The sequence below is a fragment of the Corythoichthys intestinalis genome, chromosome 4 (genome assembly GCF_030265065.1).
Source record: "Corythoichthys intestinalis isolate RoL2023-P3 chromosome 4, ASM3026506v1, whole genome shotgun sequence".
In the NCBI taxonomy this organism is placed as follows: Eukaryota; Metazoa; Chordata; class Actinopteri; order Syngnathiformes; family Syngnathidae; genus Corythoichthys; species Corythoichthys intestinalis.
Window position 1 is genome coordinate 47,506,113 of NC_080398.1, and position 14,838 is coordinate 47,520,950.

A 14,838-nucleotide genomic window follows, 5' to 3' on the forward strand; every position below is an offset into this window, starting at 1 on the left:
CTTCCTCCGTGGAGTCACGACATGAACACCATTCTTGGCCATTGTTTTACATACATTTGATGTGTGCACAGAGATATTGGACTGTGCTAGTGATTTCTGTAAGTCTTTAGCAGACACTCGAGGGTAATTTTTTACCTGTCTAAGTATTCTGCGCTGAACCCTTGGTTTCATCTTTGGTGGAAGGCCACTCCTTGGGAGAGAAGCAACAGTGCCAAACTCTCTATATTTGTAAGCAACTTCTCTGACTGTCGATTGATGAACATCCAGACTTTTAGAGATGTTTTTTTTATCCTTTCCCAGCTTTATACAAATCAACAATCCTTGATCGCAGGTCTTCAGACAGCTCTTTTGACTGAGCCATGATGCACATCAGACAATGCTCCTCATCAAGATAATTCTTAACCGGTGTGTGTTTTATAGTGGGCGGAGAAGCTTTAAACCACTTATCAGTGATTGGCACACAGCTGATTTAAAATGTTTGGTAAAAATTGGTTTCAATTTCTCTTTAAGTCTCCTTAAGCATAGGGTTCACTTACTTATTTTCCCCCCTTCTGTCATTGTTTGCATGCTATCCTCATTAAAATGTGAAAACCTATAAATGTTTGGGTGGTTTTAGTTAAAGCAGATGCTTTATTCTCATCTGTGTGATTTTGACAAAGATCAGATAAAATTTGATAGTGATTTTAAGCAAAAATGTGAGAAATTCCAAAAGGTTTAGATACTTTTTCATACCACTGTACATGTATCACACATCCTCACTAGAGGGCTTTCTCTGGTATCTTGTACTCTCCTTTTACATGCAGCCCTATTCATTTGAGGTTGAAAATATGGATTAGATAGCCACTTTTTAATACCCATTCCAGTCACCACTGATTATAATTCGCCCACATTTGGTTAGTTCGCTGTGATCAGTGTCGATATGAATGTACATATTGTATATATTTGTGTGTTATTTAAATGTATGTAAACAATAGAGGCGTGCGAAATTTCCGTTTCTGAGATTATTCGTGATTCGGCTGTGGAAGATTCGAGAACGATTCACAAAATTACAAATTCTGATTATTGAATTATACCAGGTAAAGCAGACCTAAAACACAGTCAACGCAGTCTTCGGGACGCAATGAGGAACGGACCGAAAGTAAATATCATGTTCAACTCATGCCGCTAGATAAATAAAACAATAATACCTGACTGCGGCCGACAGCTGCTTCAAACAACGCCCAGTTGCTAGTTGCTACAAACATACAGCCACATACGGCTCTAGTAGATATCACATACCGTATATGTAGAACTAGATGCAAAATGACAGACGACGGGGCCGGTAGAACATGTAAAAAGAACTAGATGCAAAATGAAAGACTTGCCGTGTAGTAGTTGCCGCGTTGTTAACAGCTGCCATCTTAAAGCAGTAGACTTCTCTAGAAGGCTCTGTTGTAGCGGACCTAATTAACTTTTTATCTAAAATACTCCTATATCGGCAAAATCTTAACTTGAATTCATCTTTAAATGATGAAACAGTTTTAAAACTTTGACATGTCGAAAGTAGACAGAAGGGAAATTATGGATTAAGGGGAGAATTTTAACAACTTTAACGGTTGATTCACATTATTAAATTAATTGAATGTAGTTTAAAGCTGCTGATACAGAATGGGGAATGTAGTATTTTATTTATTGTTTTAAACTGTTAACATGATACTGAAATATTAGTTTGGTTTAGCCTGAGAGGATTTTTGAACAATTTTGAAACTAATGAACAAAACATTAAAAGCACGGGGGGGTGGTAACATCAATTATCGATTTATAATCACATCAGAACCTCTGAATCGTAATTGTAATCGAATCATTAGGTGCCAAAAGATTCCCACCTTTAGTAAACAATACTCCCAAATCTGTGAGCGGAGTCTCACTAAATTAACCTTCTAAGTGTAATTTTCTGTTTTTTTAGTGTTTTAATATACAACAGATTTTGGCAAATGGTACTTTCACAAGCACCACAGAAATACAGAAGCTGCAGGACATTTTGGAAAATAGAATTTAAATGTAATGAGCAGCTACGTGACAAGGAAACCTGAAGGTTATGTGAGTTATAGTGCTTTTGAAAATGTATATTATTCGGAGCAGAAGTTAAAAATTACCATAACCTACCCGCTGTGATGCCTTAAGTGCAGCACAGTGGGGTTCTAATATCATCAATGTGCAACCTACATTTAATGTCATTTTAATGCTGAAACATGAGAGTAAAAATCATTTTGGTCACGTAAAAGCCTTTTTTAGTCATTGGGTATTATATGTTTAATGTCCTAATCTCTATCTCTCATACCACTTGACTTTTGTGGCCCCTCGATAAACTAATTATATTTGTTTCCTAAATATTGTAGAAGAAAGAAATCATTAACATGACAGTTTCTTTTACATTCATTTAGGAGTGGTGACCCACCACTGCTAAAACCTAGCCGTCACACTTTCAAAAAATTTTTTTTTTTGGATGCACTTTGTTGCTGCTAGAATTTTGAAAACATGCAAATCTTTCCGCACAGAAAAAACATGGCGGACAAGCTACCACTGGTAGAAGTTTTTTGGTGTTTGCTTCTGTTACAGTATAGTATTGTTAGTATGCCATAGAGGCTTTTCACTCCCTCCTATAGTCTGAGAGAATTTTGACTAACTGCGGGGGCAAAATGCAAAATGGGTTCTGGTGTTCTGGAATTCCTTCCGACCACGTGAGACGTCCTACCAATGCCCATCGCACTTGCGCATGCAAGGACCAAGTACCTACTATTTTTTTATTGGATCCTATTTGAATTGCTTCAAAATACTTTTGCCGTGTTTTTCTGTCATAGCTTTTAAGCATTTTTTAAAGTGTTTAAAAATTTTTTTTTTTAATTTATTTATTTTTTTTGGTAGCCTTAAAACAGAGTGTTGATCTGTTGGCCACATTAGTCATGTAGTGTATGTATGCCACCCTTATTTGATATTACTACATTTAAGTATTTTCTTAAGGCATTTTTTTAGTATGTTCTTCCTTCATGCATCTTAACAAAATAAGCTGAAAGTGCACAGTAGTATTTTGGGTGTCAGAAATTCACCTCTGGTAGGGTGTTTCGCACAAGTAGGACATTTTGGCAGATCACAGGCTAAACTTGGTACGTCTCATTCCCACGCAGGACATTCAGTGCATTGCGTGTAAACTAAGCAAAAGGTAGGAACTTGGAAATGCAAATTTAACATAACAGCTTGAGATCACGGAACATAAATTTTACAAGTTAAACAGACAGACACTTGGACTAGAAGTGGCATCAAAACCTCTGAATGAAAAGTCTCCGAACACGTGCCGCATACATGATTTATAAACATATTTTGTCGCAGGTGGTGACCAGTGTTGTTTTTGGCAGCTCTTTTGATTTTCATATTTGTCTTTTGATCTATAATATTTAACCAGTCATATTTTAGTCATCTCAAAGAGTGTTTGTCTTTGTCTAGTTTTTGTTGACACAAACTCAAGACTGATTTTGTCTAGTTTTAGTCGACGTTTAGTAAAAATGTTTTTATCTGGAAAATTTAAAAAATGTACTTTAAAAAATAGGTTTCTAACTATTTCGAATGAACATTGACAGACAAGCACATATTGTAGCGTCTACAAGGACAACGCCAACTTGGTGATAATACACACTCAGCAGGAAAACATTATTTCTAATTAATTATACACATCTGAACGCCACGAACTGTATGTAAAAGAAAAAAAAAAAAAAAAGTTGTCCGAGAGTTAAAGAGGATGCTCGCCGTTAGCATTAGCATAATGCGAACTCGAATGCTAATCGAATGCTACGACTTACATTTAGTGCGTGATGATCACTCAGCACAGACCTTAAAGGCTAAAGCAATGAATAGCATATTCTTTCTGGCCAAGATAAGAAAACAAATCTTACCTGTGTGCAAGCCTGCATGGAGACTGGAGAAGACACAATGGTGAGTCGAGGAGGGGAGGGGGCGCAGCAAGCAACCTGTCAAGTTGTACGGTTTCGGCGTAATTTGTACAAGTGAGCACTGATTTTTAAATGTGTACGCCGTACGTTCAAAATCTGTACGTTTTTCTTGCATTACGTTTTTTTTTCTCCGTTCAGATTTTGTCACCGTTTCGGCAATGACACAATGTGCGTTACTGTGCGTTACTACGTTGGTTGAATGACGCGAGAAAAGTCAGAGACACGGAGAGAGAAGATTGTTTGTTGTGACGCTGTAGCAAACACGATGCTAGGCTATATGTCTCCAATATTTACTGACTGTAGCCGACAGCCTACAATCTACGCCTAGATATCACATGCATATAGAACTACATGCTAAATGACAGACTCGGAGGCGTTAGTAAACAGCCGCCATCTCAAAGCAGTAGACTTCTCAGAAAGGCTCTGTTGTAGTGAACCTTCCTAGCGAACCTAAGTAACTTTTTTCCTAAAATACTCCTAAATCGGCAAAATATTGACTTTAATCTATCTTTAAATGATGAAACAGTTTTAAAACTTTCACATGTCGAAAGTAGGGCTGTCAAAATTATCGCGTTACCGGGCGTTAATGAATTTTTAAAAATTAATCACGTTAAAATATTTGACGCAATTAACACAGATGCCCCACTCATAGAGATTTAAATGACAGTACACAGTGAAACGCTCACTTGTTGTGTTTTATGGAGTTTTGCCGCCCTCTGCTGGCGCTTGGGTGCGACTGATTTTATAGGCTTCAACATCCATGAGCATTGTGTAAGTAATTATTGACATCAACGATGGCGGGCTACTAGTTTATTTTTTGATTGAACATTTTACAAATTTTATTAAAATGAAAACATTAAGAGGGGTTTTAATATAAAATTTCTCTAACTTGTACTAACATTTTTCTTTTAAGAACTACAAGTCCTTCTATCCATGGATTGCTTTAACAGAATGTTAATAATGTTAATGCCATCTTGTTGATTTATTGTTATAATAAAAAAAAAATAGTCCTTATGTACCATATGTTGAATGTATATATCCATCTTGTGTCTTACCTTTCCATTCCAACAATAATTTACAGAAAAATATGGCATATTGTATAGATGGTTTGAATTGCGATTAATTGCGATTAATTACGATAAATTAATTTTCAAGCTGTAATTAACTCGATTAAAAATTTTAATCGTTTGACAGCCCTAGTCGAAAGTAGACAGAAGGGAACTAATGCAAAAACGGGACCAATTTTAACAACTTTAACATTTAATTCACAAAATTAAATGACTTCCAAACATAGCAAAGGTTACTTTTTTTTTTTTTTTTTTAATGAAAAAAAAAAACAAAACAAAAAAAAAACCATGAAAGGTAACACCAATTATGTTGCCAAGTTACAAATTACTCTTACATTCAGGTAGCTGAGTTTAGGCATGTGCCGGTATGATATTTTGATGGTACAATAACCGTGAGCAAAAATACCGCGGTTTCACGGTATCACGGTATTGCAATTGTAGCTCCAAAAAATTTTGAGATGTATGGGTTAAAAAAAATAACTTTTTTCCATTGAACAGGATTTTTTTTTTCAGACCATAGTTGCAAATTGGAACATGAATATATTGTTGAAATAAATACATTATCAATAAAAAAATATTTTAAATAAAATAAAACTAAATATAACATAGACTATACTCACAGCCACAGCTCAAGTTGCTCAAGATTAGAGCAAGAACAAAATAATTTCTATAAAAAAGCAAAAACACTTCTGAATAAAATTTTTAAAAAATTTATACTGCATGACTTTTGTTTAGGGTGGAAAAGCTTAAGTGAAGTTTCACCATTTTCAGCCACTGTGTCAACTCTAGTCTACATGATGTCATGCCTTTGTGTTAAAAAGAACATAAAGAATTCATAAGTTAGTTAAAAATGTATAAGTTAGTTAAAATGTCAATATTGTTGTGGAAAGGTTTCATCTAAAAAAAAAAAAAAATTTTTTTTTAAACATTGGGAGTGAGACCTCTCCTTGATCCAGCGAACGTGGATTTGTGCTTAGGGCAAGATCATCTTCCGCAATTAGCGATCTTTGACGCTATAGACCCTACCCACCGACGTCACAAAACAACGTGCTCGCTGTATGGTTCCGCCCACTTGTCCGTCATTTTGTCTCTGTATTAGCATTGGTTTCAATTGATCGAGGAATTTAAAATGCATTTCATGGAAGACCCGGTGCTTTCTGATGCCGTAAACTCACTGGATGTGTTGCATAATTGGCGTTATGTGGAAAAGCTTCGTTCTATACAGTCGCCAGATCCATATTTGATGCCCAAATCGATGTTTTTCGACCCACTGTCTTTGCCCTGTCTGCCTGACATCTGCTACGCTGATATTTACAATTATCTTGTCCACACAAAATCAGCCTATTCTCACGAAAATTTGAAAAACTTCAAGAGCTTGGAGGCTTATAAATACTTCGTTGCTGGTTGGGTGAAACAGGTCCTCGTCCACGAAAATTCGGCAGGAATCTATCTTGTGCTTGGAAAGGTGAGTTACGAAATTTTCAATTCAAAATCTTTTGTTATTGCTAACATCCACTGTCAAGTCTAATGTATTTCATGTCGTTTGTCAATGGAGTTAAGGCTTTTAATGTTTATATGGTTTTGCGATAGCACTCTCACTACATACATACGTGTATGTTGTCGGCGATTAGCCTAGCAATGATCTTAATTGTGGTTATTTGTCAGCCCAAAACCCTCTAAGTATATCTTAAATGCATCTTACCGGATATAAAATGACTACTACATAGTCTGTGGTGATTTTTTGGTGCCCAGTTTTCACGTCGAATTGCAGCCGTCCATTTCGCTCTCCTCTTTGGATCCCTCGGAATACGGTAACACTTCAAGTCTCTCCTTCCATCTTCTCTGTTAGTGCAACCAACAGCCACACACGCCTTCACCATTTTGATTATTAATGTTAAGGAGCAGAAAAACACGCCGTAAATAGGAGGAATGTACGTAGCCGTAACAGGTTAACACTATGTTTTCACGGACAATTGGGTGGTACCATTCAGGAGAGCGGAGTTGTGACGTCACGTGGGTAGGGTCTATAAAATTTTTCCCCTTCATTCAAGCGAATCAAGCTTGTTTTCTCACTCTGCGGCTGTCACACTCAACGAAGTTGCTCTCCCACCTAAGCCTAGGCTAACAGTCATCTTTGTAAGATTTTAGTTTGTTTGTATATTGAATTTGAAAGGAAAATGTGTGTTTTGTTTTTGGCGAACTTTTTCCATGGTGCTAATCTGTTGAAGCTACTCACATGGAAAAATCTAATTGTACAACATTTTAAATGTATTCGTTTTGTATATTACACTTACCACGATTTGAGAGCTCAATAAATTGAAGAACAGTACGCCTTATGTTTGGAGTATTTGTTTTTGGGTTAGCTGGCTGGCTAGCCGATAGCGTCACTTTCACACACAGCAACAAACGGGAGGGGGTGAGCGCTGCTGCGCCAAGCCGCCTCTGGCTGCATTTTTGACACAAGAAAAATAGCGAATACCGTACTACGGTCTGACGGGAAATTTTAGTGGTTTTGAAACCGCGACGTTTTCACACCCCGGTAAATCGTGAAACCGGTAACCGGCACATGCCTAGCTGAGTTACTAACTCAATTACTTTTTGAGAGAAGTAATTTGTAACTGTAATTAATTACTTTTTTTAAAAGTAAGATTAACAACACTGGTCATAAAGATGAAGTCTGCAGAATGAAAAGTGACGAAAGCGGAGATTTTATTCTGCCAGTTTGTTGCTGAACATAATTTGCCTGCAATTTGTTGATCACTTCACAGAGTTAGAAAAAGAAATGTTCCCTGACTCAAAGATTGCATTGGTAAGTTAATTTTATCAATTGACCTTTTTAATTTATAATTGGACACACTAACGAACTACCTTCAAGTCAAACTGAATTGCGAGCTGAAGTGCCATGAAGTGCAGCTATCAAGACACGATAGAAATTGCCAAAAGTGCTACATACAATTATAACAAAAGTCCCTGTTAAATTTGAGTAATCATGATGTAGCTGAAGATATTGATTGTTCTTTGATTGCACCAGGTTAGGGTTAGGCTAACGTTACGTGAGCTAGTGACAGTAACGTTAATCTTATTTATTAGCGCTTAGCGCTCTTTATTAGCGCTTAGCGCTCTACTGCTTTAAGATGGCGGCTGTTTACTAACGCTGCCGAGTCTGTCATTGCGCATCTAGTTCAACATACATGTGATCTCTATGAGACTCATCAGACGCTACCTGCTACCAATGTAGCATCGTGCGGGCTAGTATTTAGCAACTTCGGTGGCGTTTGTAGCGGCTGTCGGCTGCAGTAAGTTTTTTTTTTTTTTTTTCTTCCTCTACGCACGTGACATCAGCGCGTTGTCCTGCATTAAAATTAGTCCGAGCAAAACATGATGCTTAGAGCTGTCAAAATAAACGATTACTCGAGGTGGATAAAATTACTCGGATCAGTTTCTAAACTCGAGTTACTCGAGTTGCCCGAATATTCGTTTCAGCTCTACTAATTTTTACATTTGGAGTATATTAAACAGGCGCTTTTTTGCTTCCATGTTTTTTTTTTACAAACTCTTGCTGTGCTTCTTATTGAATAGTGGGTATTTTGGACAATTATTTTATTGTTTTGAATGTACTTAAAAATGAATGATAGCGGTTGGCTGCGGAAGTTTTCTTTTTTTTCCTACACAAACGTGCAGGTGTGGACGCAATTATTTTTCCCCGACGTTATAGGGCAGAATCCTCGTTTAAAAAAAAAAAAAAAAAAAAAAACCCTGCTACGTGTGGACATGGCCCCAGTCGAGTAGGGTTTGCTACTTATGAATTGCTTAATTCATAGGTAGTGATTGTAATTGTGATCCAGTCTTGTTGTCATTTTAAAGTGCTATTAATAGATGAAAACCGTGAAAACTTAAAGATATATTTTCCCCCTAAATTATTCACTCAATCATAATGCAATGCACTCGATTGGAGAACAGAGAGGCTGGATAAGGATAAGATTTAGTGCGTCATGATTTTTTTTACCATCAACAAGGGAAAAAAAATCAACAATCTTGTCAGACAAAAGATGCCCAAGCCAGGCTACAGGGAGCAGTAACACACATACTTGGATGCATGCATGAGTGCACACACAGCCATGTAACAGTGTTCTCCCTGTACACACACACACAAACAGTAAACATGTCTTTTTCAGGCTATCAGTAAACAATGGCGAGATAATAACTTGCCTAAGGCTCTCTGTCCTTTCTTTGCCCAAACATGCCGCTCAATAGAGGAAATGATGTCAAGAGAAAGACGCTTATTCTGTTTAAGAAAAAAAAAAAAAAAAAAACCGACCTCAAGACTTTCAAATAATGAGAATGAAAAACATCCTGATTTCACTGCTTGGCAGGCAAACAGATGTGATGTAAACACACAATGTTGTGATGTGTAAATTAAACAGCGCGTTAAAAAAAGCACCAGGGAGTGACAAGTGCTACAGATTAGATAAATGATGCTGCATCCAGCAAATAATCTGTCACTGTTAATATGACATGGCAAATAAGAATACCACATAAAATGAGTCTGTATGATAGATTACACAGCTTTTTAAGTGGCTTTTGGTTGCCTCTATGAAGCAGGTGAACTACAGTAGATATAAGTTTAGCATCAAGCAGAATATTTCTCAACCAATTTTCCGTAGCCTGAAGGCCTGTTTAGTGGTAATGTGCAGAGTGTGCATTGTAACCACATTTCATCGGGAGAACTTTGGCGTCCTCCCACAGTCCAAAAACATGTTAGGTTCATTAAAGACTGAATTGTCCATAGGTGTGAAACTGAGTGTGAATGTTTTTTTTTTTTTTTTTTTTGGGTTGGTGGTGCGATTGGCTGGCAACCAGTCCAGAGTGTACTGAGCCTCTTGCCAAGTTTCAGCTGGTATGAGTTACAGCAAACCTAATGAGGACAAGCGCTATAGCACATGGATGAATGGATTGAGCTGGGAGTATTTGACAAAACCACATTCAAAGCTGTCAATTAAAAGACAGTGGCAAGCAAACTTGACAAGCACACAATGTTACCTGTATTCGCCACCGTTTTTTTCCCCCGTTTGTGTTCTTTTATAGTAGAAGTTTATTCTTGGTTAACCGTGAAATGTTGACAGCTTTTCATTAAAAAAACAAAACAAAACAAAACAAAAAAAACATAATTTTTACTGAAATAACCACAAACAAATACTGCACAAACTGTGAAACACGGAGGAGTTATGTTTATTACATTCGGCACAAAGCAAAGACGGAATATTTTCTGTGCATTTGCATTAAATTTTTCTCCTTTCCCCAAATGTTACTTCTTCTATTTTATAGAAATGAGTGTTGCTTGAATAAGATACAGAAAGTCATGAGTGGCTTTTTTTTATGATGAGTGTTTACTATTAAGAGCAGTTAAACTTTTTTTTTTTTTTTAATACACTTGTATGACGATTGAGACAATTGGATGATGTACTTATCGGCAAGCACCCACTTAATTTTGCAGGGGCATTTTTTCCAACAACTTTAAAGTTTCCATGGTCCAATGTCATGAGTACCGTATTTTCCAGGCTATAAGGCTCACCTAAGGGCCTTAAATTTTCTTAAAAGAAAGCGGTGCGCCTTATCCGAAGTGCCTTATAAAGTATTATAATCTTTTGGAATTTCTCACATTTCTGCATAAAATCACCATCGAATGTGATCTGATCTTTGTCAAAATCACACAGATGTAAAAACAGTGTCTGCTTCAGCTAAAACCTCCCAAACATTTATAGGTTTTCATATTTTAATGAGGACAGCATGCAAACAATGACAGCAGGGGGGAAAAATAAGTGAGTGAATCCTCTGCCTATAGAGACCCAAAGAGCAATTAAAATCCTATTTTTACCAAACATTCCAAGTCAGTTGTGTGCCCGGTCACTGATCAGTGGTTTAAAGCTGCCCTGCCCACTATAAAACACACACCTGGTAAGAATTGTCTTGATGTGCATCATGGCTCAGTCAAAAGAGCTCTCTGATGACCTGCGATCAAGGATTGTTGATTTGTATAAAGCTGGGAAAGGATACAAAACCATCTCTAAAAGTCTGGATGTTTATCAGTTGACAGTCAGAGATGTTTTCTACAAATGGAGAGAGTTTGGCACTGTTGCTTCTCTCCCAAGAAGTAGCTGTCCACTAAAGATGATGCCAAGAGTTCAGTGCAGAATACTCAGAGAAGTAAAAAAAAAAAACAAAAAACTATAGTGTCTGCTAAAGACTTACAGAAATCACTGGCACAGTCCAATATCTCTGTGCACCCATCAACTATATGTATAACTATGGCCAAGAAGTGTTCATGGGAGGACTCCACGTAGGAAGCCACTGCTGTGTAAAAAAATATTGTTGCTTGTTGAATGTTCACAAAAAGGTACTTAGACACTCCACAGAAGTTTTGGCAAAATATTTTGTGGACTGATGAAACCAAAGATGAATTGTTTGGGAGTAACACACAAAGTCATGTATGGATGAAAAATGGAACAGTTCACCAACATCAATACCTCATCCCCACCATGATCATGGTGGAGGGAGCGTCATTATTTGGGGCTGTTTTGCTGCCTCAAGGCCTGGACAACTTGCAATCATTAATGGAAGAATTAATTCAAAAGTTTATCAGGATGTTTTGCTAGAAAACCTGGGGATGTCTGTCAGACAGTTGAAGCTAAAAAGAGGATGGATGCTGCAACAAGACAATGATCTACTGAAGTACAGCTGTTTTGTAGAGAAGAATGGGCCATGATTAGTCCTGATCGATGTGCCAGGTTGATCTGCAGCTACAGGAAGCGTCTGGTTGACGTTATTGCTGCTAAGGGAGGCACAAAATATTAAATATGATGGTTCATTTAATTATTTTTTTCCCCCTTCTGCCATTGTTTGTATACTATCCTCCTTAAGATATGAAAACCTATAAATGTTTGGGTGGTTTTAGTTAAAGCAGACAGTTTTTTCATCTGTGTGATTTTGACAAATATTAGATCACATTTGATGGTGATTTCATGCAGAAATGTGAGAAATTCCAAAAGGTTCAGATACTTTTTCATACCACTGTATTTTTGGGGTGGGAACCTCTTCATACCTTATATATGATACGAATTGCGATACAAAGCTCACGATATGGCGATACAACCATTATCGATACAAGTGGTCAGAAAATCATTCTAGGATATTCTACAAAACAACTAATAAACAGAAAAACAAGCTTCTGTGAATTGGAATGAGTTTATCACAAGTAGACGTCCAATCCATTTGAACTGGGAGGGTGGCAGCGAATGAACCTTTGTTCATTTGCTGCCTCCCACTTCAAACGGATTGAACGTCTATGGCCATCAGCGGCAGCCAGTGATAGGCAACGAGTTAATTTTTTTCAACTTCTTGTTGATTTGGGGGCATTTTATGGGTCGCTTATTGTTGATTTTGGGTTACAGAACAGGAAGTGACCCGGGGATCTCCCAAAAGAATAGGCAGTGTTTCAACTCAACAGAAAGTGACCTGTAAATGCCCCGAAAATCGGAAAAAGTGACTGTGAATGATCTGATTTAAAATAATCGAACGCTCATTCTCCCCTCTCAGTCTGAATAGATTGAGAATCGAGCGCCATCCATGGGTGACATAGAGTTAACTGAGACACTATTATGGTGGAGGATTGTGGTAGCAGCTTGTTGGTTCTTTTTTTTTTTGTTATAATATACCTTTTTAAAGTGATATTTTGATTCTTGGCAGGCGCATATCGATAACCTTTCGGTTAAATCACCATTTCGATATTTTGTCGCACCCCTATTATATATGGATCAATACAAGTTAACCATGGCATGACATTCACTTCAGCACAGCTCCATCTAGGGGATGCATTACACAACCCCAACCACTACTACTACTGCGCCTTATAATGAAATGCGCTCTAGATGTATATGGAAAGAGTTTTAAAATAGGCCCTTCTTTGAAGGTGCGCCTTATACTCCAGTGCGCCTTATAGTCGGGAAAATACGGTACATGTTAATTGGGAGCTCAATGGGATGTGGCACAGGTCCCAAGGTTTCCCATCCAATTTCTTTAGTATTAAAGGATTATTTCCTCTTTGGCAGACCAAGAATCCAATTTACCTTTGAAGCATTTCCTGCACAAAATGGCTAAGGTTGCTGTGGTTAAAGGTTGAATGGGTAAATGCCCCTTGTCAAGATGCTATAGTTCATTCTTTTAAACCTTAGGGATTACGGTCTTATCTCAGCTACATTTTTAAGACCATAGCTCAACCAAATAGCTTAAGGTATCTAGGATCATACATTTTTCCTTTAGCTCTTGGTTTTTAAAGTACACACTTTAATCTAGATACTGAGTGATGGATGACAGAAGAATGGCCATATGTAATTCTTTAAAAAAGCAAAGCACAAACCCCCAGCTGAGGCATGAACTCCTCTTTTAACAGATGTATGCTTTCAATGTATTCTATCAATTATCATTCGCATAAAATGCAAAAGGAGGGGTGAATACTGACCAGCTAATAAACACTATCAACGGTTGTTTCAGGTTGTCTTTACCTCGGTCAGGAGTGCCGGCTGGTGATCGATTACGAGCAGGGCTTCTCCGTGTTGGCTGAACACAAACTTCGAGACAGCGAGAACGGTGACGAGGGTCGACGTCATACGCCGACCAAAAAACGAGTGCTCCTGTCCTACCCTTATGAAAAACTGAGGATGTCGTCGGATGATGGCGTTCGCATGCTATTCCTGGACTTTGGAGGAAAGGAGGGGGAGATTGTGAGTTTTGTCCTCTCTTTTAAAACAGAAAATGACAAATTTAGATGTAACAGGGATACAAGTGATGATTTACAGGCTTGACTTGTTCATAATTGGCTGATATCGCTACTTCAGTATGTTTATGTATTCTTGTACAACCAGTAATTCACTGGAAAATTCCAGCCCATCATCACAGAGTATATCCTGGAATAAAATCAACAGCAGCCAACAGTCCGTCCCGTGTGGTTAGACTTTTAATCAGTTTAAACCACAGCCTAACAAGTGGAGGTTATTCCTTTCTCCAAAAAGTCAGGACCAATTACAGTCAAACTAACAAAACGGCCAGTTCTTTATGAAATGTTGGCATTTTCACTTTGGAAACTGTCACTTTTTTCACCACCTTAACATTTAACAACATCATGAATATTAATGTTGGTTTCAGTTCCAAGACTGATTTAGAGTTTTCAGAAAGACAGCATTGAAATGCTTAAAGGGACTAAATTAACTACCCTCTTGGATTATGGGGTTTATCTAATGTAAGCTGAGACATTCTATTTGGATAAACATTTCTCACTCACTATTTACAGCTCAGTTTAAACGGAAACACTCTGTTGGCTACAAGGAGAAATTTTGTTGTCAACGTAGCTTCCTAAAACTCCCAAGGTACTTGTGGATTTGGCTCATTAGCTCAACTTTTAAAAGACAAATCTGCTGGGCCTTTTCTTCATCAAGTTGACATTACTGTTGTTATTTGGCACATACACAGTCTGTTTCTAATTTTGTCTCCGCACTTGACTGTTTACCTCCCCCTGCAGTGGCATATGCACTGGACCAAACCAAAATAGTGATCTGAAAAATTAGACTGAAGGTCTGCATATTGGCTACAGTATATTTGAAGGATGAGGTGATGAAAGAAGAATGTGGCTTCATGCAGTACGCGATCATCGTTGTGCTATAATGCTTCAGTAACTTCCACTTAGTCATTCTAAGCACTAGTACAATGCTATTAGTGTTAAAGTATTCAGGCGGAAG

The 14,838-nt window shown here is 37.6% G+C and overlaps 1 protein-coding gene across 1 annotated transcript in view; it reads left to right on the forward strand.

Annotated features, from left to right (window-relative positions):
• The window catches only part of sntb1 (syntrophin, basic 1), an 88,013-nt gene that overhangs the window by 53,330 nt on the left and 19,845 nt on the right, over positions 1-14,838 (forward strand). Inside the window, exon 7 of the mRNA XM_057834593.1 lies at positions 13,598-13,827. Coding sequence (XP_057690576.1) covers positions 13,598-13,827 — 230 coding nt within the window. The remainder of the gene's footprint in view (positions 1-13,597; positions 13,828-14,838) is intronic.